Source organism: Coregonus clupeaformis, chromosome 5 (assembly GCF_020615455.1).
Source record: "Coregonus clupeaformis isolate EN_2021a chromosome 5, ASM2061545v1, whole genome shotgun sequence".
Lineage (NCBI taxonomy): Eukaryota > Metazoa > Chordata > Actinopteri > Salmoniformes > Salmonidae > Coregonus > Coregonus clupeaformis.
This window is the reverse complement of record NC_059196.1, coordinates 44,923,113-44,951,042: the sequence shown is the minus strand read 5'-3', so window position 1 is coordinate 44,951,042 and position 27,930 is coordinate 44,923,113. Positions and strand designations below refer to the sequence as shown.

The 27,930-nt window shown below is 45.0% G+C and overlaps 1 protein-coding gene across 1 annotated transcript in view; it reads left to right on the top strand.

Annotated features, from left to right (window-relative positions):
• Positions 1-27,930, top strand: part of LOC121566823 (transcriptional coactivator YAP1) — a 97,893-nt gene that overhangs the window by 29,791 nt on the left and 40,172 nt on the right. The window contains 2 exon segments of the mRNA XM_041876703.2: positions 14,661-14,779; positions 19,296-19,409. Coding sequence (XP_041732637.2) covers positions 14,661-14,779; positions 19,296-19,409 — 233 coding nt within the window.

Genomic DNA, 27,930 nt, shown 5'->3' with positions numbered 1-27,930 from the left:
TTATTATGATTATTATATAATGATTATTTGCGTCAATCCGTTAGTTTTGCAAACTCTGCAATCACATGAGCGCTACAGAAACAGCGCTAACCAAACAACGGTCTCTGGCTGGTGCACAGTTGAATTAAAGGGTAACTACACCCAAAAATCTAAACTTAGATTTTTCCCAGACCTCTAAAGTTTCTATAAAAATCTGGGGGGAAAACAGGGGGAAATGGAAAACTGGAAAAACCAAACGAAGAACTGAATTTGGGAGAAAAAAATTAACAGGAGCGATTTTATTTTATTTTATTTATTTACCACCCACCCAACTACCTACCCCAACTCTTCCATTACTGTGTGTGTGTGTGTGTGTGTGTGTGTGTGTATATGTGTTTCTGTGAATGGACAATCTTGCAGTTAAAAGTAATTGATAAATGAATCGACCTTGGTAAGTCATTGACCAGGTCTGAGAATGCTCTCACACAGGTTCTCTAGTAGGCTGTCATCCCTGGGTTTTAAACCTGAGCTCTGTGAAGAACTCAGGTCAAGTCAGAACGTCAGTCTTTAAACTAGATGGTAAAAGTTGTAGTTTGTTGCGTCTCTCATCTGTCAGTTTAAAGCCTGGTTAGAGTCTCTACTAGGCAACATCGAAGTTTCAGTACTCCAGTAACTCCCTTTCCTTCTCCCAGTACTACTTTTCCTCTCTCCCTCCCTCTCTCTGTCTCTCTCTCTGTCTCTCTCTCCCTCCCCCTCTCTCTCTCTCTCTCTCTCTCTCTCTCTCTCTCTGTCTCCCTGTCTCTCTCTCTCTCTCTCTCTCTCTCTCTCTCTCTGTCTCTCTCTGTCTCTCTGTCTCTTTCTCTCCCTCCCTATGTCTGTCTCTCTCTCTCTCTGTCTCTGTCTCTGTCTCTGTCTCTGTCTCTGTCTCTGTCTCTGTCTCTGTCTCTCTCTCTCTTTCTCTGTCTCTCTGTCTCTCTGTCTCTCTGTCTCTCTGTCTCTCTCTCGGTCTCTCTCTCTCTGTCTCTCTGTCTCTCTCTCTCTGTCGCTTTCTCTCTGTCTCTCTCTTTCTCTCTCTCTGTCTCTCACTCTCTCCCTCCCTCTCTCTCTCTCTCTTTCTCTCTTTCTCTCTTTCTCTCTTTCTCTCTCTCTCTCTCTCTGTTGTTGATATTCGTCCCTCCCCCTCCCTGTGACCCTTCTCAAGGGGCCCACTCTCGTCTGAGCTGGGCTGGAGCTTTTCTGCTCTGCTCGCTTTGTGCGGTGTGTGTGTGTGTTTGTCTGTGTCTGTGTGTGTGTAGTGTGATTCTCTCTGTGTGTGTAGTTTGATTCTGTGTATGTGTGTGTCTGTGTGTGTGTAGTGTGATTCTGTGTGTTTGTGTGTCTGTGTGTCTGTGTTTGTGTAGTGTGATTCTGTGTGTGTGTCTGTGTATGTGTCTGTGTGTTTGTGAAGGCTGGGGGTGGGTTGCTGGGTGGGGGGATTTGATCAGTAAAGCATAAACAAGAGGGGGCTTGAAATGGCTTTGTGTGGTGTGGAGAAGTGTTGAGTCAGGATAGAAAGCTTTCTCCCTCTTCCCTTCTCTCTCTCTCTCTCTCTCTCTCTCTCTCTCTCTCTCTCTCTCTCTCTCTCTCTCTCTCTCTGCTCTTTCTCTCTGCTCTTTCTCTCTGCTCTCTCTCTCTCGCTCTCTCTCTCTGCTCTTTCTCACTGCTCTTTCTCTCTGCTCTTTCTCTCTGCTCTCTCTCTCTCTGCTCTCTCTCTCTGCTCTCTCTCTGCTCTCGTTCTCTCTGCTCTTTCTCTCTGCTCTCTTTCTGCTCTCTGCTCTCTCTCTCTGATCAGTAAAGCATAAACAAGAGGGGGCTTGAAATGGCTTTGTGTGGTGTGGAGAAGTGTTGAGTCAGGATAGAAAGCTTTCTCCCTCTTCCCTTCTATCTCTCTCTCTCTCTCTCTCTCTGCGCTCTCTCTCTCTCTGCTCTTTCTCTCTCTCTCTCTCTCTCTCTCTCTCTCTCTCTCTCTCTGCTCTTTCTCTCTGCTCTCTCTCTCTCTCTCTCTCTCTCTCTCTCTCTCTCTCTCTCTCTCTCTCTGCTCTTTCTCTCTCTCTCTCTTTCTCTCTCTCTCTCTGCTCTTTCTCTCTGCTCTCTTTCTGCTCTCTCTCTGATCAGTAAAGCATAAACAAGAGGGGGCTTGAAATGGCTTTGTGTGGTGTGGAGAAGTGTTGAGTCAGGATAGAAAGCTTTCTCCCTCTTCCCTTCTATCTCTCTCTCTCTCTCTCTCTCTCTCTGCTCTTTCTCTCTGCTCTCTCTCTCTGCTCTCTCTTTCTCTGCTCTCTCTCTCTCTCTCTCTCTGCTCTCTCTCTCTGCTCTCTCTCTCTCGGCTCTCTCTCTCTCTCTCTGCTTTCTCTCTCTGCTCTCTCGCTCTCTGCTCTCTCTCTCTCTGCTCTTTCTCCCTGCTCTCTCTCTCTTCTCTCTCTCTCTGCTCTTTCTCTCTCTCTGCTCTCTCTCTGCTCTCTCTCTGCTCTCTCTCTCTGCTCTCTCTCTGCTTTCGCTCTCTGCTCTCTCTCTCTCCCTCTCTCTCGTTCCGCCCTCTCTATCTGTCTCTCTCTCTCGCTTTCTCCCCCTCTCTCTGCTCTCGTTCTCTCTCTCTGCTCTCTCTCTGCTCTTTCTCTCTGCTCTCTCTCTGCTCTCTTTCTGCTCTCTCTCTGCTCTCTCTCTGATCAGTAAAGCATAAACAAGAGGGGGCTTGAAATGGCTTTGTGTGGTGTGGAGAAGTGTTGAGTCAGGATAGAAAGCTTTCTCCCTCTTCCCTTCTATCTCTCTTTCTCTCTCTCTCTCTCTCTCTGCTCTTTCTCTCTGCTCTCTCTCCCTCTCTCTCGGCTCGCTCTCTCTCTCTCTCTCTCTCTCTGCTCTTTCTCCCTGCTCTCTCTCTGCTCTCTCTCTCTCTCTCTCTCTGCTCTCTCTCTGCTCTCTCTGCTCCCTCTCTCTTGCTCCGCCCTCTCTATCTGTCTCTCTCTCTCACTTTCTCCCCCTCTCTCTCTGCTCTCTGTCTCTCTCCCCTTCTCATTTCAATTTAATTCAATTTAAGGACTTTATTGGCATGGGAAACATATGTTAACATTGCCAAAGCAACTGAAATAGATGATAAACAAAAGTGAAATAAACAATAAATATTAACAGTAAACATTACACTCAGAAGTTCCAAAAGAATAAAGACATTTCAAATGTCATGTTATGTCTATATACAGTGTTGTAACAATGTGCAAATAGTTAAAGTACAAAATTGAAAATAAATCAACATAAATATGGGTTGTATTTACAATGGTATTTGTTCCTCACTGGTTGCCCTTTTCGTGTGGCAACAGGTCACAAATCTTGCTGCTGTGATGGCACACTGTGGTATTTCACCAAATAGATATGGGAGTTTAACAAAATTAGATTTGTTTTCGAACTCTTTGTGGGTCTGTGTAATCTGAGGGAAATATGTGTCTCTAATATGGTCAAACATTTGGCAGGAAGATAGGAAGTGCAGCTCAGTTTCCACCTCATTTTGAGGGCAGTGTGCACATAGCCTGTCTTCTCTTGAGAGCCAGGTCTGCCTACGGCGGCCTTTCTCAATAGCAAGGCTATGCTCACTGAGTCTGTACATAGTCAAAGCTTTCCTTAAGTTTGGGTCAGTCACAGTGGTCAGGTATTCTGCCACTGTGTACTCTCTGTTTTGGGCCAAATAGCATTCTAGTTTGCCCTGTTTTTTTGTAAATTCTTTCCAACGTGTCAAGTAATTATCTTTCTGTTTTCTCATGATTTGGTTGGGTCTAATTGTGTTGCTGTCCTGTGGCTCTATGGGGTCTGTTTGTGTTTGTGAACAGATCCCCAGGACCAGCTTACTTAGGGGACTCTTGTCCAGGTTCATCTCTCTGTAGGTGATGGCTTTGTTATGGAAGGTTTGGGAATTGCTTCCTTTTAGGTGGTTGTAGAATTTAACTGCTCTTTTCTGGATTTTGATAATTAGGGTATCTGCCTAATTCTGCTCTGCATGTATTATTTGGTGTTTTACGTTGTACACAGAGGATAGTTTTGCAGAATTCTGCATGCAGAGTCTCAATTTGGTGTTTGTCCCATTTTGTGAATTCTTGGTTGGTGAGCGGACCCCAGACCTCACAACCATAAAGGGCAATGGGTTCTATAACTGATTCAAGTATTTTTTGCCAGATCCTAATTGGTATGTTGAATTTTATATTCCTTTTGATGGTATAGAAGGCCCTTCTTGGGGGGAGGGAGGGAGGGAGGGAGGGAGGGAGGGAGGGAGAGAGGGAGAGAGGGAGACTAGCAGCAGGGTATTGGGTCGTAGCTCAGACTGAGCCTTTGTAAATGTGGCGCCAGATTGTTAAAGAGGCTGGGTACGTCCCAAACAGCACCCTATTCCCTACATAGTGCACTACTAGCCTATGGGACCTGGTCAAAAGTAGTGCACTATGTAGGGAATAGGGTGCTGTTTGGGATTTAGATGCTGACACTGTGATGTCCAGGCCGCTTCCAGGAACACAAACCCCCTGCACCGAGGCATGGGACTGACCCTCCCTCCCCCTATCCCTCCCTCCCTCCCACGGGGGATTTTATTTGCCCACCCCAAGTTTTCTGAGAAAATAAATAAATAATTTCAGTTCCAATTGATTTTAATTGTTTTAATCTGTTCCAAAGTATTCCCACGCATAATAGAGAGATATATACTATTGTATACAAATTACTAAGGTTTGAAATGATTATGTTTTAGTGAAATATACTGCTCGTCGAAACATCTCATTCCAAAATCACATCCATTCATATGGAGTTGGTCCCCCCTTTGCTGCTATAACAGCCTCCACTCTTCTGGGAAGGCTTTCCACTGGATTTTGGAACATTACTGCGGGGACTTGCTTCCATTCAGCCACAAGAGCATTAGTGACGTCAGGCACTGATGTTGGGCGATTAGGCCTGGCTCGCAGTCGGTGTTCCAATTCATCCCAAAGGTGTTTGATGGGGTTGAGGTCAGGGCTCTGTGCAGGCCAGTCAAGTTCTTCGACACCAATCTCGACAAACCATTTCTGTATGGACTTCGCTTTGAGCACGGGGACATTGTCATGCTGAAACAGGAAAAGGCCTTCTCCAAACTGTTGCCACAAAGTTGGAAGCACAGAATCATCTAGAATATAATTGTATGCCGTAGTGTTAAGATTTCCCTTCACTGGAACTAAGGGGCCTAGCCCGAACCATGAAAAACAGCCCCAGACCATTATTCCTCCTCGCCAAACATTACAGAAGGCGCTATGCAATCGGGCAGGTAGCGTTCTGCTGGCATCCGCCAAACCCAGATTCATCTGTTGGACTGCCCGATGGTGACGCGTGATTCATCACTCCAAAGACTCTTTCTCCAGAGTCCACTGGCGGAAAGCTTTACACCACTCCAGCCGACGCTTGGCATTGCGCATGGTGATCTTAGGCTTGTGTGCGGCTGCTCTGCCATGGAAACCCATTTCATGAAGCTCCCGACGAACAGCTCTTGTGCTGATGTTGCTTCCAGAGGCAGTTTGGAACTCGGTAGGGAGTGTTGCAACCGAGGACAGATGATTTTTACGCGCTACGCACTTCAGCACTCGGCGGACCAGTTCTGTGAACTTCGCGGCTGATCCGTTGTTGCTCCTAGATGTTTCCACTTCACAATAACAGCACTTACAGTTGACCGGGGGCAGCTCTAGCAGGGCAGAAATTTGACGACCTGACTTGTTGGAAAGGTGGCATCCTATGACGGTGCCACGTTGAAAGTCACTGAGCTCTTCAGTAAGGCCATTCTACAGCCAATGTTTTGTCTATGGAGATTGCATGGGCGTGTGCTCGATTTTGTACACCTGTCAGCAGCGGGTGTGGCTGAAATAGCCGAATCCACTAATTTGAAGGGGTGTGCACATACTGCTATATATATAGTTTATCCGTTTGGGCTTCTTGCGATCAATTTTCAGTCTTACAAATTATTTGTAGTTATGTTCCGGCCCCCTGACCATCCGCTCAAGCAAAAACCGACCTGCAGCTGAATCTAGTTGAGGATCCCAGGTCTATAGACACAGCCCTGTGAGAGTTTGTGTCTGTATTTGTATGTGTGTGTGTGTGTGTGTGTGTGTGTGTGTGTGTGTGTGTGTGTGTGTGTGTGTGTGTGTGTGTGTGTGTGTGTGTGTGTGTGTGTTTGTGTGAGCACGTGTTTGTGTGTGTGTGTTTGCGTGTGTGTGTTTGCACGTGTTTGTGTGTGTGTGTGTTTGCACGTGTTTGTGTGTGTTTGCACGTGTGTGTTTGTGTGTTTGTGTGTGTGTGTGTGTGTTTGCACGTGTTTGTGTGTGTGTGTGTTTGTTTGTGTGTGTGTGTGTGTTTGCACGTGTGTGTGTTTTTGTGTGTGTGTGTGTGTGTGTGTTTGTGTGTCTATACACAACACCCTGTGAGAAGAGACCAGAGGCTTTCCATCTGAATCAGCCAACAAGTACCAACAAAGCTGTAATTATCAATGGTTTCACGTCACTGAGAGACAATGTGGCAACCCAGCCAGCCAGTCCCCTAGCCCCTGGCTAAACCAGCCCAGAATAGATGGGAGCAACAATATGGCAACCCAGCCAGCCAGTCCCCTAGCCCCTGGCTAAACCAGCCCAGAATAGATGGGAGCAACAATATGGCAACCCAGCCAGCCAGTCCTCTAGCTCCTGGCTAAACCAGCCCAGAATAGATGGGGGCAACAATGTGGTAACTTACTAAAGTTATTTTGGAACCAATCATGGCCTCTAGAATCAAAGGTCGTTTTAATGGATGTTACAGCTGAAACTGGAACCAATCATGGCCTCTAGAATCAAAGGTCGTTTTAATGGATGTTACAGCTGAAACTGGAACCAATCATGGCCTCTAGAATCAAAGGTCGCTTTTAATGGATGTTACAGCTGAAACTGGAACCAATCATGGCCTCTAGAATCAAAGGTCGTTTTAATGGATGTTACAGCTGAAACTGGAACCAATCATGGCCTCTAGAATCAAAGGTCGTTTTAATGGATGTTACAGCTGAAACTGGAACCAATCATGGCCTCTAGAATCAAAGGTCGTTTTAATGGATGTTACAGCTGAAACTGGAACCAATCATGGCCTCTAGAATCAAAGGTCGTTTTAATGGATGTTACAGCTGAAACTGGAACCAATCATGGCCTCTAGAATCAAAGGTCGTTTTAATGGATGTTACAGCTGAAACTGGAACCAATCATGGCCTCTAGAATCAAAGGTCGTTTTAATGGATGTTACAGCTGAAACTGGAACCAATCATGGCCTCATCTGTAAGAAGTATGAGATGATCTGTGCGGCAGGTAGCTTAGTGGTTAAGAGCGTTGTGCCAGTAACCGAAAGGTCGCTGGTCCTAATCCCCGAGCAGACTAGGTGAAAAATCTGTCGATGTGCCGTTGAGCAAGGCACTTAACCCTAATTGCTCCTGTAAGTCGCTCTAGATAAGAGCGTCTGCTAAATGACAAAAATTTTTTTACAAATAAAAAATCTGTAAGAGGTATGATGTCATCTGTAAGAGGTATGATACATACAGTACCAGTCAAAAGTTTGGACACACCTACTCATTCAAGGGTTTTTCTTTATTTTTACTATTTTCTACATTGTAGAATAATAGTGAAGACATCAAAACTATGAAATAACACATATGGCATCATGTAGTAACCAAAAAAGTGTTAAACAAATCAAAATATATTATATATTTGAGATTCTTCAAATAGCCACCCTTTGACTTGATGACAACTTTGCACACTCTTGGCATTCTCTCAACCAGCTTCATGAGGTAGTCACCTGGAATGCATTTCAATTAACAGGTGTTCCTTCTTAAAAGTTAATTTGTGGAATTTATTTCCTTCTTAATGCGTTTGAGCCAATCAGTTGTGTTGTGACAAGGTAGGGGTGGTATACAGAAGATAGCCCTATTTGGTAAAAGACCAAGTCCATATTATGGCAAGAACAGCTCAAATAAGCAAAGAGAAATAACAGTCCATCATTACTTTAAGACATGAAGGTCAGTCATTACGGAACATTTCAATAACTTTGAGAGTTTCTTCAAGTGCAGTCGCAAAAACCATCACGTGCTATGATGAAACTGGCATGAAATGGAAGACCCAGAGTTACTCTGCTGCAGAGGATAAGTTCATTAGCGTTACCAGCCTCAGAAACTTCAGCCCAAATAAATGCTTCACAGAGTTCAACTAACATACACATCTCAACATCAACTGTTCAGAGGAGACTGTGTGAATCAGGCCTTCATGATCGAATTGCTGCAAAGAAACCACTACTAAAGGACACCAATAATAAGAAGAGACCTGCTTGGGCCAAGAAACACGAGCAATGGACATTAGACCGGTGGAGATCTGTCCTTTGGTCTGATGAGTCCAAATTGGAGATTTTTGGTTCCAACCGCTGTGTCTTTGTGAGACGAAGATTAGGTGAACGGATGATCTCTGCATGTGTATTTCCCACCGTAAATGGAGGAGGAGGTGTGATGGTGTGGGGGTGCTTTGCTAGTGACACTGTCTGTGATTTATTTAGAATTCAAAGCAAACTTAACCAGCATGGCTATTACAGCATTCTGCAGCAATACACCATCCCATCTGGTTTGGGCTTACTTGATAAGGGGTGTGTACTTGATAAGGGGAGTGTACTTGATAAGGGGAGTGTACTTGATAAGGGGTGTGTACTTGATAAGGGGTGTGTACTTGATAAGGGGAGTGTACTTGATAAGGGGAGTGTACTTGATAAGGGGAGTGTACTTGATAAGGGGTGTGTACTTGAGAAGGGGAGTGTACTTGAGAAGGGGAGTGTACTTGAGAAGGGGAGTGTACTTGATAAGGGGAGTGTACTTGATAAGGGGAGTGTACTTGATAAGGGGATTGTTGTTCTGTGTGTTTGAGAGTAAATGAACCAAAGACTGTGTGACTACGGCAGGGACATTATCTATTACAGGGACATTATCTATTACAGGGACATTATCTATTACATTATCTATTACAGGGACATTATCTATTAGAATGACATTATCTATTACATTATCTATTACAGGGACATTATCTATTACATTATCTATTACAGGGACATTATCTATTACAGGGACATTATCTATTACATTATCTATTACAGGGACATTATCTATTACAGGGACATTATCTATTACATTATCTATTACATTAACTATTACAGAAAGAAATGTGTGGTTTGAATAACTGTCAGAAGAAATGGCCTATTTACAATATATATTACAGGCTGAAGGTATTGAGTTGAGTTTGATTTACAATAGTAGTCCATGTGGGTTTTAATGACATTATGAAGGGCAGCTCTGAACAGTTGAAACTGGATTTTAAAGAGCTGATTGACTCTCTGCTAGACAAAAGACCCATCATATCTGGCCCTGTGCTCTCTCTGAATCATGGCATTGAACGCTTTAACAGGATTCTTTCTCTTCACAACTGGCTACGTGATTATTGCAGCTTAATGGGTGCAACTTTTGTTGACAATTTTGATACCTTTTGGAAATAAAACACGTTTTATAAGAAGGATGGGATCCACCCAAATCATTTGGGTTCCTGGATCCTTTCACAGCATTATATGGCTGTGTTGAGACAATGACTTATCAGTGACCCAAGCCCAGCTCAGCTAATCCCTACCATTGTGACGCAGAGTTGTCATAATGCTTCAGCAAATGTACATTACACCAGGGGCGTTGGTAGACACAATGTAAGTAACCTAATTTATGTCCCTCTAACTGCCCTGAATACCTCTGTTGAGCCTACAGCTATTGTATTCAGTAATCATGTGCCTATGAACCAGATTTATATTGTTGGCACTGAGGCGGTGTGCCCGAGGAGGAAGTCTGCTGTGTGCAGCTCATCCTGTACTAACATAAATAACATGAGCATATCTACTTCTGTTAAGCTTCCCAGTAAAGCAATGAAAACAAGTAAGCATCCCAGAAGAAAAGTGCTCAAAATAGCCCACGTTAACATATGTAGCTAAAGAAGCAAGGTTCATGAAATCAATAATTTCCTAGTAACAGATGACATTCATATTCTGACTATCTCTGACAATCACTTAGATAATACCTTTGATGATACAGTGGTAGCAATACAAGGTTATAACATTTATAGAAAATATAGAAATGCCAATGGTGGAGGTGTTGCTGTTTATATTCAGGAAGCTGCTATAGACCACCAAGTGCTAACAGTCAGTATCTGGATAACATGTGTGAAATGCTTGATAATGTACGTGATACCAACAGAGAAGTATATGTTCTGGGTGATTTTAAATATTGACTGGCTATCATCAAGCTGCCCGCTCAAGAAAAAGCTTAAAACTGTAACCAGTGCCTGCAACCTGGTTCAGGTTATCTGTCAACCTAGCAGGGTAGTTACAAACAGCACAGGAATTAAATCATCAACATGTATTGATCACATCTTTACTAATGCTGCAGAAATATGCTTGAAAGCAGTATCCAGATCCATCGGATGTAGTGATCACAATATAGTAGCCATATCTAGGAAAACCAAAGTTCCAAAGGCTGGGGCTAATATTGTGTGTAAGAGGTCATACAGTAAGTTTTGTAGTGATTCCTATGTTGTTGATTTAAATAATATATGTTGGTCCGTGGTGTGTAACGAGGAGCAACCAGACACTGCACTTGACACATTAATGAAATTGCTTATTCCAGTTACTAATAAGCACCCATTAAGAAAATGACTGTAAAAACTGTTAAATACCCGTGGATTGATGAGGAATTTAAAAATTGTAGGGTTGAGAGGGATGAGGCAAAACGAATGGCAAATAAGTCTGGCTGCACAACCGATTGGCAAAAGTATTGCAAATTGATAAATCATGTGACTAAACTGAATAAAAAGAAGAAGAAACTACACTATGAAACAAAGATAAATGACATAAAGAATTATAGTAAAAAGCTTTGGAGCACATTCAATGACATTTTGGGAAAAAAGGCAAACTCAGCTCCATCATTCATTGAATCAGATGGCACATTTGTCACAAAACCAACTGATATTGCCAACTATTAGCAAACTTAGCAAACTTACAAACACTGGTGTCTGACAACTTAGATGTAAAATTATTTGCCATATTTTCAATTTAAGCCAACTAGAAAGTGTGTGCCCCCAGACCTGGAGGGAAGCAAAAGTCATTCCGCTACTTAAGAATACTAAAGCCCCCTTTACTGGCTCAAGTAACCAAGCAGCCTGTTCCAACCCTTAGTAAACTTTTGGAAAAAATTGTGTTTGACCAGAAACAATGCTATTTCACAGTACTTACACAGCACTTACGCAAATGTCTGATGATTGGCTGAGAGAAAGTGATGATAAAAAGATTGTGGGGGCTGTTTTGTTAGACTTCAGTGCGGCTTTTGACATTGTCGATCATAGTCTGCTGCTGGAAAAACGTATATGTTATGGCTTTACAGCCCCTGCTATATTGTGGATAAAGAGTTACCTGTCTAACAGAACACAGAGGGTGTTCTTTAGTGGAAGCCTCTCCAACATAATCCAGGTAGAATCAGGAATTCCCCAGGGCAGCTGTCTAGGCCCCTTACTTTTTTCAATCTTTACTAATGACATGCCACTGGCTTTGAATAAAGCCAGTGTGTCTATGTATGCGGATGACTCAACACTATACATGACAGCTACTACAGCAACTGAAATGACTGCAACACTTAACAAAGAGCTGCAGTTAGTTTCAGAATGGGTGGCAAGGAATAAGTTAGTCCTAAATATTTCTAAATCTAAAAGTATTGTATTTGGGACAAATCATTCACTAAACCTCAAGTAAATCTTGTAATACATAATGTGGAAATTGAGCAAGTTGAAGTGACTAAACTGCTTGGAATAACCCTGGATTGTAAACTGTCATGGTCAAAACATATTGATACAACAGTAGCTAAGATGGGGAGAAGTATGTCCATAATAAAGCGCTGCTCTACCTTCTTAACAGCACTATCAACAAGGCAGGTCCTACAGGCCCTAGTTTTGTCACACCTGGACTACTGTTCAGTCATGTGGTCAGGTGCCACAAAAAGGGACTTAGGAAAATTACAATTGGCTCAGAACAGGGCAGCACGGCTGGCCCTTGGATGTACACAGAGAGCTAATATTAATAATATGCATGTCCATCTCTCCTGGCTCAAAGTGGAGGAGAGATTGACTTCATCACTACTTGTATTTGTGAGGGGTATTGACATGTTGAATGCACCGAGCTGTCTGTTTGAACTACTAGCACACAGCTCAGACACCCATGCATACCCCACAAGACATGCCACCAGAGGTCTCTTCACAGTCCCCAAGTCCAGAACAGACTATGGGAGGCGCACAGTACTACATAGAGCCATGACTACATGGAACTCTATTCCACATCAAGTAACTGATGCAAGCAGTAAAATTTGATATAAAAACAGATAAAAATACACCTTATGGAACAGCGGGGACTGTGAAGCAACACAAACATAGACACAGACACATGCACACACACACACAATAACATACGCACTATACACACACGTACACATGGAGTTTGTACTGTAGATATGTGGTAGTGGTGGAGTAGGGGCCTGAGGGCACACAGTGTGTTGTGAAATCTGTGAATGTATTGTAATGTTTTAAAATTTGTATAAACTGCCTTAATTTTGCTGGACCCCAGGAAGAGTAGCTACTGCCTTGGCAGGAACTAATGGGGATCCATAATAAACCCCAGGAAGAGTAGCTGCTGCCTTGGCAGGAACTAATGGGGATCCATAATAAATACAAATACAATATCTATTACAGGCTGAAGGTGTTGAGTTGTGTTTGCTTTACAATATATATTACAGGCTGAAGGTGTTGAGTTGTGTTTGCTTTACAATATATATTACAGGCTGAAGGTGTTGAGTTGTGTTTGCTTTACAATATATATTACAGGCTGAAGGTGTTGAGTTGTGTTTGCTTTACAATATATATTACAGGCTGAAGGTGTTGAGTTGTGTTTGCTTTACAATATCTATTACAGGCTGAAGGTGTTGAGTTGTGTTTGCTTTACAATATATATTACAGGCTGAAGGTGTTGAGTTGTGTTTGCTTTACAATATCTATTACAGGCTGAAGGTGTTGAGTTGTGTTTGCTTTACAATATCTATTACAGGCTGAAGGTGTTGAGTTGTGTTTGCTTTACAATATATATTACAGGCTGAAGGTGTTGAGTTGTGTTTGCTTTACAATATATATTACAGGCTGAAGGTGTTGAGTTGTGTTTGCTTTACAATATATATTACAGGCTGAAGCTGTTGAGTTGTGTTTGCTTTACAATATATATTACAGGCTGAAGCTGTTGAGTTGTGTTTGCTTTACAATATATATTACAGGCTGAAGCTGTTGAGTTGTGTTTGCTTTACAATATATATTACAGGCTGAAGCTGTTGAGTTGTGTTTGCTTTACAATATATATTACAGGCTGAAGGTGTTGAAAATGTTCTGTAAACCTCCTATGTGTGGGAGGAAAGACAGTAGTTCAGTTTGTGGGGTCCCCTCCCTAAAGGGACGCTCTATACAGTAGTTCAGTTTGTGGGGTCCCCTCCCTAAAGGGACGCTCTATAATTATCTATTGTTCAGTCCCAAATCACACCCTATTCACTATATAAGGCACTACCCTATGGGCACTGGTCAAAAGTAGTGCACTATTCACCGGTTGCATGTTTCGTCACAATACTGTTTTGAACATTCGTTTTGGACTGATGCCCGACTGAGCATTCTACTCAAAGCGTCGTCAACGAGCGCTGATGAATATTTCATCAAAAGTACATTACAGTGGCATTGAAATACTATGACATTCAAAAGGAGGCAAATAATTAGTAGAGAAACCTTTTGTCATCATTTTGATGTCACCAGATTGACTTTAGATGCCGTATAGCGTTAGCTAGCTAGCTAAGATTGAGGGGAGGCCACCGGATTTTAGCTAGCTAACGTTAGCATTGCTAGCTATTTTTGACGAACTTTGCTAGCTAATGACAACATTGCCATCTGTCTAAAGTACATTTGACGACATGATAATACTGGCAAAGTTGTTTCTTGCTAAACATTTGACTACTTTAGCAATGGCATCGTATTTCCAGGCACTATAGTGTAATTTAGACTAAACGGTAGTTAGCCTCCGTCCAGAATGACTGGGCTCATCGCCACTTCAGGGCACCACTATGGCGCGGCCGGTAGAGGGCGGCTTGAGAACGTTCATGACAATGTCAAGACGCGACCGAGTGACGGAGGTGCAGCCTATGAATAAAGGGAATAAGGTGACGTTTTGGGACACAACCTCTAGGTGTCTATAAGCACAACATAGGATGGGACGTCCACTGATATAGACCATCATTTAGGATACGGAGCTGTTCAAGGTTCGAGGGCGTCTGCCACAGCCTCATAGGCTTCCATTATCTGGTCAAACCCGGATTAAATTGGAACCTCTCCAAACGTTTGTTGGAACTGTGAATGACTCCTCATACCAATAACAGTACAGTTCTAGATCTTGCACTAATTTCCATGAATCTGACAGTAGAATTCTGCGAAGGCACTGAAAGTTCATAATCAAACTTGCTCATTTTGTTCAGTGATGAACTCATCTCTTCTCTCTCTGTGCAGCCATCTTGACCAGTCGACCACCTGGCAGGACCCTCGTAAGGCCCTCCTACAGATGAACCAGGCCCCTCCCACCAGCCCTGTACCAGTCCAGCAGCAGAACATCATGAGCACTGCTAGTGGTCAGTACACACACACACACACACACACACACACACACACACACACACTCACACTCACACTCACACTCACACACACGGGCAGCCCTGTACCAGTCCAGCAGCAGAACATCATGAGCACCGCTAGCGATCAGTGTATTCACAGACCTTTTGAGTTAAACTAAAAGCAAAATGAGCTTTTTTAATGGATAAGATCTCAGACCACCTGAAGGGGAAGTTTTCATCTCTGGAGTGGTTTTGTGCGTTGGGCTTCAGTTTGCTACAAGGTGCAACTTTTTTGAATAGCTCTGGTTGAATCTTACACTCTTAGAAAAAAGGTACTGTCTATAACCTTAATGGGTTCTTCGGCTGTCCCCATTGAAGAACCCTTTGAATAACCCTTTTTGGTTGCCGGTATAACTTTTTTGGTTCCAAGTAGAACCTTTTAGGGTTCCATGTAGAACCCTTTCTACAGAGGGTTCTACATGGAACCCAAAAGGATTATCCTATGGGGATAGCCAGAACCCTTTTGGAACCTTTTCTTCTAAGCGTGTACCAAACCCCATGGTTGACTGGGGATCCATGTGGTATTCTTATCATTTATTTTAACTGGGCGGCAGGTAGCTTAGTGGTTAAGAGCGTTGTGCCAGTAACCGAAAGGTCGCTGGTTCTAATCCCCCGAGCCGACTAGGTGAAAAATCTGTCGATCTGCCCTTGATCAAGGCACTTAACCCTAATTGCTCCTGTAAGTCGCTCTGGAAAAGAGCGTCTGCTAAATGACTAAAATGTAAAATGTAACCTACTAGATCAAGAATAATGTTCGCCATATTAGGTTATAATGTTTAATCAACTCAGGATGGCGGCCAATAATTGTCCCGCTGTCATTAGTCAAGGAACAATTGGGTGGCGCACAATTGGCCCAGCGTCGTCCAGGGTAGGGGAGGGAATGGCCGGCAGGGATGTAGCTCAGTTGATAGGGCATGGCATTTGCAACGCCAGGGTTGTGGGTTCGATTCCCACGGGGGGCCAGTATGAAAAAAAGTAAAAAATAATGTATGCACTCACTAACTGTAAGTCGCTCTGGATAAGAGCGTCTGCTAAAATTTTTTAAAAAATGCAGACATCCAGCCTAAAACCCCGAACAGCAAGCAATGCAGAGGCAGAAGCACAGTGGCTTGGAAAAACTCCCTAGAAAGCAGGAGCTACGCAGACTGTATTGGAGCATGAGGTCTGATACCAACAGGCTCAGAGACAGTTTCTATCTACAAGCCATCAGACTGTATTGGAGCATGAGGTCTGATACCAACAGGCTCAGAGACAGTTTCTATCTCCAAGCCATCAGACTGTACCGGAGCATGAGGTCTGATACCAACAGGCTCAGAGACAGTTTCTATCTACAAGCCATCAGACTGTATTGGAGCATGAGGTCTGATACCAACAGGCTCAGAGACAGTTTCTATCTACAAGCCATCAGACATTTTTTTTTATTTTTTTTTATTTCACCTTTATTTAACCCGGTAAGCCAGTTGAGAACAGGTTCTCATTTACAACTGCGACCTGGCCAAGATAAAGCAAAGTAGTGCAATAAAAACAACACAGAGTTACATATGGGGTAAAAAAAAACATAAAGTCAGAAATACAACAGAAAATATATATACAGTGTGTGCAAATGTAGCAAGTTATGGAGGTAAGGCAATAAATAGGCCATAGTGCAGAATAATTACAATAGTATTAACACTGGAATGCTAGATGTGCAAGAGATGATGTGCAAATAGAGATACTGGGGTGCAAAAGAGCAAAATAAATAACAATATAGGGATGAGGTAGTTGGGTGGGCTAATTTCAGATGGGCTGTGTACAGGTGCAGTGATCGGTAAGGTGCTCTGACAACTGATGCTTAAAGTTATTGAGGGAGATAAGAGTCTCCAGCTTCAGAGAGTTTTGCAATTCGTTCCAGTCATTGGCAGCAGAGAACTGGAAGGAATGGCGGCCAAAGGAGGTGTTGGCTTTGGGAATGACCAGTGAGATATACCTGCTGGAGCGCAGACTACGGGTGGGTGCTGCTATGGTGACCAATGAGCTAAGATAAGGCGGGGATTTGCCTAGCAGTGATTTATAGATGGCCTGGAGCCAGTGGGTTTGACGACGAACATGTAGTGAGGACCAGCCAACAAGAGCGTACAGGTCACAGTGGTGGGTAGTGTATGGGGCTTTGGAGACAAAACGGATGGCACTGTGATAGACTACATCCAATTTGCTGAGTAGAGTGTTGGAGGCTATTTTGTAAATGACATCGCCGAAGTCAAGGATCGGTAGGATAGTCAGTTTTACGAGGGCATGTTTGGCAGCATGAGTGAAGGAGGCTTTGTTGCGAAATAGGAAGCCGATTCTAGATTTAACTTTGGATTGGAGATTCTTTATGTGAGTCTGGAAGTTGAGTTTACAGTCTAACCAGACACCTAGATATTTGTAGTTGTCCACATACTCTAGGTCAGACCCGTCGAGAGTGGTGATTCTAGTCGGGTGGGCGGGTGCTAGCAGCGTTCGATTGAAAAGCATGCATTTAGTTTTACTAGTGTTTAAGAGCAGTTGAAGGCTACTGAAGGATTGTTGTATGGCATTGAAGCTCGTTTGGAGGACTGTATCGGAGCATGAGGTCTGATACCAACAGGCTCAGAGACAGTTTCTATCTACAAGCCATCAGACTGTATTGGAGCATGAGGTCTGATACCAACAGGCTCAGAGACAGTTTCTATCTCCAAGCCATCAGACTGTATTGGAGCATGAGGTCTGATACCAACAGGCTCAGAGACAGTTTCTATCTACAAGCCATCAGACTGTATTGGAGCATGAGGTCTGATACCAACAGGCTCAGAGACAGTTTCTATCTACAAGCCATCAGACTGTATCGGAGCATGAGGTCTGATACCAACAGGCTCAGAGACAGTTTCTATCTACAAGCCATCAGACTGTATTGGAGCATGAGGTCTGATACCAACAGGCTCAGAGACAGTTTCTATCTACAAGCCATCAGACTGTATTGGAGCATGAGGTCTGATACCAACAGGCTCAGAGACAGTTTCTATCTACAAGCCATCAGACTGCTGAACACTGGAACTGGACTGACCACCTGCTCTGATTGTCTACACCTTAGAACAAATGCACTCATTCACTCACACACACACAAACACACACACACCTATACATTCATGCTACACACACATCACAACTGCTGCTACCAGACTCTTATTATGATTGCTAAATACTTGCCACTCAATCCCCCCTTCCCCAAAACACGTGTAAATATTGGACTATAAATTCAGCCTTCCTGTATTATACTGATGCTAAAATGTTTATCCTATTCTACTGAGACATTTTCTTCATGTTCATATTCGTATATTTTATTACTTCTTATTGTTGTTGCATTGTCCAGGAGGAACCAGCACACATTTTGTTGGACGGTATATAATAATATGCCATTTTAGCAGACGCTTTTATCCAAAGCGACTTACAGTCATGCGTGCATACATTATTTTTATTTTTTTGTGTATGGGTGGTCCCGGGGATCGAACCCACTACCCTGGGCGTTACAAGCGCCGTGCTCTACCAGCTGAGCTACAGAGGACCACACGTATACCATGTGTATCCTGTACATACGACTAATTCAACTTTGATACTTGTAACTCGTGTTAGTGAGCCGCCTCAGATAGGGTCCTGGTGAACTTCTTCTCCCCAGGATACGAACACCCGGAGGTGGAACAAGACTAGTTCAACATGGAACCATATCCCCACGGCTGTGGTCCTCTGTAGCTCAGCTGGTAGAGCACGGCGCTTGTAACGCCCAGGGTAGTGGGTTCGATCCCCGGGACCACCCATACGTAAAAAATGTATGCACGCATGACTGTAAGTCGCTTTGGATATTAGCGTCTGCTAAAATGGCATATTATTATTATCAACATGTTTGTCCTCTGTGATCGGCACTTTTATCTGTCGTCACTGGCAACCATTCCTACACTACTTCTGAATAGGTTATAGTTTTTTTTCTGTTCGTGGGGTTCGTTTTCTTATATTGACCCTTGACCCTTGACCCTTTATTTACCTATATCAGCATGACATCACTTTCATAGCTTGTATTATTTTAACATCTCAGCAATGGTTGCTTTTTTTCAGATAACATATTCTTATGTTCATTTAAATATGTAACTTTATTCATTCAATAATAGCTGTTATTTGGGCCATCACAATTTAGTCTAATGGTGGAACCTTGCTTGGAGCCTGTTGATGGCTATAATGACTGATCCAGCTATATTTTAAACAGATGTTTAGCACACCCATCCAGATGTTTAGCACACCCATCCAGATGTTTAGCACACCCATCCAGATGACTTTTTGCTTCTATCTTTATTGGTGTGTTTTCCTGTAACTAGCTGTTGCTGATCGAGTCAGTATCACTCTGTGATGCAACCCTGCTTCCACACCCTGCCTGTCCAGCCCAGCCCCAGCCTAACCTCCCTGTGTGTGTGTCCCTGTCCTCTCTCAGGTCCTCTTCCTGACTGCTGGGAACAGGCCATCACCTCAGAGGGAGAGATCTACTACATCAACCACAAGAACAAAACCACCTCCTGGCTCGACCCGCGACTCGACCCGCGCTACGGTGAGAAAACACACAAACACATCTCTCATTTCTGTAATCGACACCTCTCAGCCTGTTAGGTAACACTTCACACGTTGGTCTTATTCCTGTCTAGTAACACTGTTATTACTTTAGTATTAACCTTTTTTGTTACATAGTACTCCTTTAGTACTCCTTTGGTAGTCCTTTAGTAGTCCTTTAGTACTCCTTTAGTATTCCTTTAGCATTCCTTTAGTACTCCTTTACTACTCCTTTACTATTCCCTTAGTACTCCTTTAGTACTCCTTTAGTATTCATTTAGTACTCCTTTAGTATTCATTTAGTACTCCTTTAGTATTCTTTTAGTACTCCTTTACTACTCATTTAGTACTCCTTTAGTATTCCTTTAGTACTCCTTTAGTACTCCGTTACTATTCCCTTAGTACTCCTTTAGTACTCATTTAGTACTCATTTAGTACTCCTTTACTATTCCCTTAGTACTCGTTTAGTACTCCGTTAGTACTCCTTTAGTACTCCTTTAGCATTCATTTAATATTCCTTTAGTATTCCTTTAGTATTCATTTAGTACTCCTATAGTATTCATTTAGTATTCCTTTAGTATTACATTAGTACTCCTTTACTACTCCTTTAGTACTCCTTTAGTATTCCTTTAGTACTCCTTTAGCACTCCTTTAGCATTCATTTAGTATTCCTTTAGTACTCCTTTAGTACTCCTTTAGTACTCCTTTAGTATTCCTTTAGTATTCCTTCAGTATTCACGCTGGACACGTAACCATGATTAAACTCACTTTAATTCAATATGCAGTCACAGTTCATTTCACTGTGAGACCATATGGCTCTGCCTGCAGTGACTAGTCAGACTATGACATCATCTTTCTAACCACATTTCAACATCCCCTCTTGGTCCACTGCTACTACATGGCTTCACAGAGTCTGGGAGAGGAAAAGTAGCAGCATCAACAACAACAGAACGTTTTACATGAGACCTTAAGCCACTTTCCAGTCATTTCCAATTGATTCCGCGTATTGAAAGTTGATGGGAGGAGTTTGGACAGCATACACAGCTCTCCCTATAGTCCAGAACTCAGACAGCGGCTAAGTTTGAGTATTTAAGTGTTAGGCCTAGACGTTAGCCATTTCAGTGTTTGAACAATAGCTGAGTTAGCCCCTTAGCTAATCCTTGGGAATGAATGTGTGAGGTCGGCTGTGATGCTGCAGCCTCTGGTGGCCTGGTGAGCTGGTGACAGGCACAGGTAGCTGGTGTGTGGAGCGTTCTCTCCAGCCATGGGATTTAGCTGTATGGTGACAGGCACAGGTAGCTGGGGTGTGGAGCGTTCTCTCCAGCCATGGGATTTAGCTGTATGGTGACAGGCACAGGTAGCTGGGGTGTGGAGCGTTCTCTCCAGCCACGGGATTTAGCTGTATGGTGACAGGCACAGGTAGCTGGGGTGTGGAGCGTTCTCTCCAGCCATGGGATTTAGCTGTATGGTGACAGGCACAGGTAGCTGGGGTGTGGAGCGTTCTCTCCAGCCATGGGATTTAGCTGTATGGTGACAGGCACAGGTAGCTGGTGTGTGGAGCGTTCTCTCCAGCCATGGGATTTAGCTGTATGGTGACAGGCACAGGTAGCTGGGGTGTGGAGCGTTCTCTCCAGCCATGGGATTTAGCTGTATGGTGACAGGCACAGGTAGCTGGGGTGTGGAGCGTTCTCTCCAGCCATGGGATTTAGCTGTATGGTGACAGGCACAGGTAGCTGGGGTGTGGAGCGTTCTCTCCAGCCATGGGATTTAGCTGTATGGTGACAGGCACAGGTAGCTGGGGTGTGGAGCGTTCTCTCCAGCCATGGGATTTAGCTGTATGGTGACAGGCACAGGTAGCTGGGGTGTGGAGCGTTCTCTCCAGCCATGGGATTTAGCTGTATGGTGACAGGCACAGGTAGCTGGGGTGTGGAGCGTTCTCTCCAGCCATGGGATTTAGCTGTATGGTGACAGGCACAGGTAGCTGGGGTGTGGAGCGTTCTCTCCAGCCATGGGATTTAGCTGTATGGTGACAGGCACAGGTAGCTGGGGTGTGGAGCGTTCTCTCCAGCCATGGGATTTAGCTGTATGGTGACAGGCACAGGTAGCTGGGGTGTGGAGCGTTCTCCAGCCACGGGATTTAGCTGTATGGTGACAGGCACAGGTAGCTGGGGTGTGGAGCGTTCTCTCCAGCCATGGGATTTAGCTGTATGGTGACAGGCACAGGTAGCTGGGGTGTGGAGCGTTCTCTCCAGCCATGGGATTTAGCTGTATGGTGACAGGCACAGGTAGCTGGGGTGTGGAGCGTTCTCTCCAGCCATGGGATTTAGCTGTATGGTGACAGGCACAGGTAGCTGGGGTGTGGAGCGTTCTCTCCAGCCATGGGATTTAGCTGTATGGTGACAGGCACAGGTAGCTGGGGTGTGGAGCGTTCTCTCCAGCCATGGGATTTAGCTGTATGGTGACAGGCACAGGTAGCTGGGGTGTGGAGCGTTCTCTCCAGCCATGGGATTTAGCTGTATGGTGACAGGCACAGGTAGCTGGGGTGTGGAGCGTTCTCTCCAGCCATGGGATTTAGCTGTATGGTGACAGGCACAGGTAGCTGGGGTGTGGAGCGTTCTCTCCAGCCATGGGATTTAGCTGTATGGTGACAGGCACAGGTAGCTGGGGTGTGGAGCGTTCTCTCCAGCCATGGGATTTAGCTGTATGTTGACAGGCACAGGTAGCTGGGGTGTGGAGCGTTCTCTCCAGCCACGGGATTTAGCTGTATGGTGACAGGCACAGGTACATGGGTTGCTGCTCAGTAGAGGTTGACACGGGAAGAGGATTCCCGCGGGTCTTGCAGGAATGGGAGTGAAGTTCTAGAGTCATGTTTGGGACAGGATGGGACAGGATCAACAGACCACATGAATGGGCAGTACAGGAAAAGTAATAAACATAGTTTTTTGGGGGCGGAAATATGTCATGTGTAGCATTTCATTAAGAAAACAACCGTGAAGGCTTTGAGAAATAAATACACCTAACGGTCATTAACCCCCCCTCCCCCTTCTGTCGGCTCACGTCCGCCTCGCTCCAGTGGTAGCCAGTCACCAGGCTACCTCAGATGCCAGCCACCAGGCTACCTCAGATGCCAGTCACCAGGCTACCTCAGATGCCAGCCACCAGGCTACCTCAGATGCCAGCCACCAGGCTACCTCAGATGCCAGCCACCAGGCTACCTCAGATGCCAGCCACCAGGCTACCTCAGATGCCAGTCACCAGGCTACCTCAGATGCCAGCCACCAGGCTACCTCAGATGCCAGCCACCAGGCTACCTCAGATGCCAGCCACCAGGCTACCTCAGATGCCAGCCTACGTTAGTAGGCTAAAATGAAGAAGCCTTCAATAGAGGAATTGCAACGTCTTTGTTGCAGCCAAGGATCCTTCACTAACATTAACAAAGCTCAATTTTATGGAGTTGTCTTTGACAATGAAGGAACCAAGGACACGGCTTGTAAAAAATGCTGCAGTTTAATCAAATAGGCCACCAACCGGAGAGAGGCCTGCGGTGAGGCTGCTCTACTCACAACAACTTTACCATCAAGCACAATTGTTTGCGTATTTGACCAAACCCGTGCCATCTGAGGTGAAGAGTGAAATGAACATAGATTTACTGATGCACTACTGCCACATATGTTCACGTTCTAAATGTTCAGATGTGCTCAGTGGTTATCTGTAGGCTGCTGGGGTCTCTGGCCTCGTCCTCCTGCCTTAATGAGCAGACCGTCCTCCTGCCTTAATGAGCAGACCGTCCTCCAGCCTTAATGAGCAGACCGTCCTCCAGCCTTAATGAGCAGACCGTCCTCCAGCCTTAATGAGCAGACCGTCCTCCTGCCTTAATGAGCAGACCGTCCTCCAGCCTTAATGAGCAGACCGTCCTCCAGCCTTAATGAGCAGACCGTCCTCCAGCCTTAATGAGCAGACCATCCTCCTGCCTTAATGAGCAGACCATCCTCCTGCCTTAATGAGCAGACCATCCTCCTGCCTTAATGAGCAGACCATCCTCCAGCCTTAATGAGCAGACCATCCTCCAGCCTTAATGAGCAGACCATCCTCCTGCCTTAATGAGCAGACCATCCTCCTGCCTTAATGAGCAGACCATCCTCCTGCCTTAATGAGCAGACCATCCTCCTGCCTTAATGAGCAGACCATCCTCCTGCCTTAATGAGCAGACCATCCTCCTGCCTTAATGAGCAGACCGTCCTCCAGCCTTAATGAGCAGACCGTCCTCCAGCCTTAATGAGCAGACCGTCCTCCAGCCTTAATGAGCAGACCATCCTCCTGCCTTAATGAGCAGACCATCCTCCAGCCTTAATGAGCAGACCATCCTCCTGCCTTAATGAGCAGACCATCCTCCTGCCTTAATGAGCAGACCATCCTCCTGCCTTAATGAGCAGACCATCCTCCTGCCTTAATGAGCAGACCATCCTCCTGCCTTAATGAGCAGACCATCCTCCAGCCTTAATGAGCAGACCATCCTCCAGCCTTAATGAGCAGACCATCCTCCAGCCTTAATGAGCAGACCATCCTCCAGCCTTAATGAGCAGACCATCCTGCTGGGGGTCTCTGGCCTCATCCTCCAGCCTTAATGAGCAGACCATCCTGCTGGGGGTCTCTGGCCTCATCCTCCAGCCTTAATGAGCAGACCATCCTGCTGGGGGTCTCTGGCCTCATCCTCCAGCCTTAATGAGCAGACCATCCTGCTGGGGGTCTCTGGCCTCATCCTCCAGCCTTAATGAGCAGACCATCCTGCTGGGGGTCTCTGGCCTCATCCTCCAGCCTTAATGAGCAGACCATCCTGCTGGGGGTCTCTGGCCTCATCCTCCAGCCTTAATGAGCAGACCATCCTGCTGGGGGTCTCTGGCCTCATCCTCCAGCCTTAATGAGCAGACCATCCTGCTGGGGGTCTCTGGCCTCATCCTCCAGCCTTAATCATCTGCATTTAGGTCATTTTGAATACTTTCTTATCCAGAGAGGACAGTCAGTGCATTTAACTAAGGTAGGCAAGAAAACCACATACAGTGCATTCGGAAAGTATTCAGACCCCTTTAATTTTTCCATATTTTGTTACGTTACAGCCTTATTCTAAAATGGTTGTAAAATAAATCATCCTCATCAATCTACACAAAATACACCATAATGACAAAGCAACAACAGATTTTTAGAAATGTTTGCAAAATCTATTAAAAATAAAAAACAGAAATACCTTATTTACATAAGTATTCAGACCCTTTGCTGTGAGACTCGATATTGAGCTCAGGTGCATCCTGTTTCCATTGATCATCCTTGAGACACAACTTGATTGGATTCCACCTGTGGTAAATTCAATTGATTGGACATGATTTGGAAAGGCACACACCTGTCTATATAAGGTCCCACAGTTGACAGTGCATGTCAGAGCAAAAACCAAGCCATGAGGACGAAGGAATTGTCCGTAGAGCTCCGAGACATGATTGTGTTGAGGCGCAGATCTGGGGAAGGGTACCAAAATGTTTTTGCAGCATTGAAGGTCCCCAAGAACACAGTGGCCTCCATCATTTTAAATGGAAGAAGTTTGGAACCACCAAGACTCTTCCTAGAGCTGGCCGCTCGGCCAAACTGAGCAATCGGGAGAGAAGGGCCTTGGTCAGGGAGGTGACCAAGAACCCGATGGTCACTCTGACAGAGCTCCAGAGTTCCTCTGTGGAGATGGGAGAACTTTCCAGAAGGACAACCATCTCTGCAGCACTCCACCAATCAGGCCTTTATAGTAGAGTGGCCAGACGGAAGCCACTCCTTAGTAAAAGGCACATGACACGCTTGGAGTTTGCCAAAAGGCACCTAAATGACTCTCAGACCATGAGAAACAAGATTCTCTGGTCTGATGAAACCAACATTGAACTCTTTGACCTGATTGCCAAGCGTCACATCTGCGGTGAAGCATGGTGGCGGCAGCATCATGCTGTGGGGATGTTTTTCAGCGGCAAGGACTGGGAGACTAGTCAGGATCGAGGGAAAGATTAACGGAGCAAAGTACAGAGACATCCTTGATGAAAACCTGCTCCAAAGCGCTCAGGACCTCAGACTGGGGCGAAGGTTCACCTTCCAACAGGACAATGACCCTAAGCACACAGCCAAGACAATGCTGGAGTGGCTTCGGGACAAGTCTCTGAATGTCCTTGAGTGGCCCAGCCAGAGCCCGGACTTGAACCAGATCGAACATCTCTGGAGAGACCTGAAAATAGCTGTGCAGCAACGCTCCCCATCCAACCTGACAGAGCTTGAGAGGATCTGCAGAGAAGAATGGGAGAAACTCCCAAAATACAGGTGTCCCAAGCTTGTAGCGTCATACCCGATAAGGAAAAAGGCTAATTTAGACTTAGGGGTTAGGTTTAGGTTTACAATTAGGGTTAGGGTTAGAATTAGGGTTAGGGGTTAGGTTTTGGGTTATGAGTTAGGGTTAAGGTTAGGGTTAGGTTAAGAGTTAGGTTTAGGGTTAGGGGTCAGGGAAAATAGGAATTTGAAATGGAATGAATGATTTGGTCCCCACAACGATAGTAAAACACGTGTGTGTGTTTGTGTGTGTGTGTTTGTGTGTGTGGGCTCATAGAGATGATGGGTCCTGCTCATTTCTCTGGCTCATTAACTTGAGGAGACATCCCTTCATTACTGAGCCTGTTCCCCAGGGAAGCTCGCCCGGGAACACACACACTAGGGTTGGGTGGTATCCAGATTTTCATACCATCATACCGTTTCTATACCATACCGGAGTATACAGTATTACTGGAAGTGCACACAAGGGGTGCTATTTACAAAAAATATATATATTATATTTTTTTAGGCACAAAACAAGGGGGGGTGGGGGGGGGCACGGCCCAGAAGCAAAAGCAGGGAGGGAGGGAGAGATGAGGAGAAAGGGAGAGCTGAGGAGAGGGGGAGAAGGAGGAAGGAGTGGGGCAGCTGAGTAGGGGAAGCGGCTCAGATGGGTTAAGCTCTTTGAAGATTTATAAGTCTTGAATGCAGCAGCCTGGTGGGACCCTGAATCATGGATGTAATGAAAGAGGGGGAGGGAGAGGGAGAGGGAGAGGGAGAGGGGGAGAGAGAGAGAGAGACAGAGAGAGGGAGAGAGACAGAGAGAGGGAGGGAAAGAGAGGGAGAGAAAGAGAGAGAGGAGGGAGATTAATTCTGTGCTACAAGCAACAGGTTTTTCATTCTCCAGTAGTGATGTCTATAGTACAATATTATTTGACCTTATTGATTTGACTTTTACAGTCAGTTCAGCATCCACTAATCTTATTGTCTGATTTGTATGTAGTTCGAGGAAGTTGTTTTTAGAATTAATGTACATTTGGTAAAGACAAAGTTTTGTTTTGCAACTATTTCATTGAATGTTTTAAAAACAGTGCCAGTGCTTTTGTAATCCCTGTCTCTCTGTGTATTGTAATGGTTTTACATTGCAGGCTGTATGAGAGCTGTAGACTGTTGCACTGATATGTAGGTCTTTCCAATCAGACGCCAGCTGCTTTGATAATGGAGGCTAATTTGAGCTCTGACAAGAAAAGCAGCCGAGCTCCTTTAACTGAGAGCTGAGGGCTGTAGCCAGCTGGGGCTGTCTCTGCTCTCTCCCCCCTGTGTGAGGCCCCATCGCAGAGCAGGCCAGGAGGCAGGCAGGGTAGGGGTTTGGGCCATGAAAAAACACACACACACACACACCAAAGAATAAGTCCAAAATATCTTGGCGGCAGAGAGAAAATGTAGCAGTTTCAAAGCTAATCTCCTGCAATTCTGCAATTCTATCAATTTTGCCATGGAGCTGAGAGAAGATTTTCCAGTTTTTAAGATCATTTCCTACCATTTCACGTATTTTGCCACGGCTAATGCTGTGTTCTAATGCTCAAACATTATATCAACATCAATGGGGGCCTGATTGTCTAGCTTTTATTTCATTGATTGTAAAGACTATAGGCTATTATAAAAAAATATATAATATATATGTCCATTATATTTTCTACACACTTCCTATTTGGTTTTAGTCGTTTAAATTTACACTGAAAGCGTTTTTAGATCCGGCAAATGTATAAAAAAAGAGGGAGAAGAATGCCGGGATAATCCTGTGTTGTGTTCCCCTTTAAAATGAGAGGAGAAGGTGAGCAGTGAAAAAGCATTGGGTGCTCTGGGACTGATTTCAGGAGGGGCCTGGCTGGACTGGGACTGATTTCAGGAGGGGCCTGGCTGGACTGGGTTTAGAAGGGGCCTGGCTGGACTGGGTTCAGAATGGGCCTGGCTGGACTGGGTTCAGAAGGGGCCTGGCCGGGCCTCCCGAGTGGTGCAGCGGTCTAAGGCACTGCATTGCAGTGTTGCGGCATCACTACAGCCTGGGGTTTGATCCCAGGCTGTGTCACAACCGGCCGTGACCGGGAGTCCCATAGGGTGGCGCACAATTGGCCGAGAGTCATCCGGGTTAGGGGAGGGTTTGCCCTGGGGGGCTTTACTTGGCTCATCGTGCT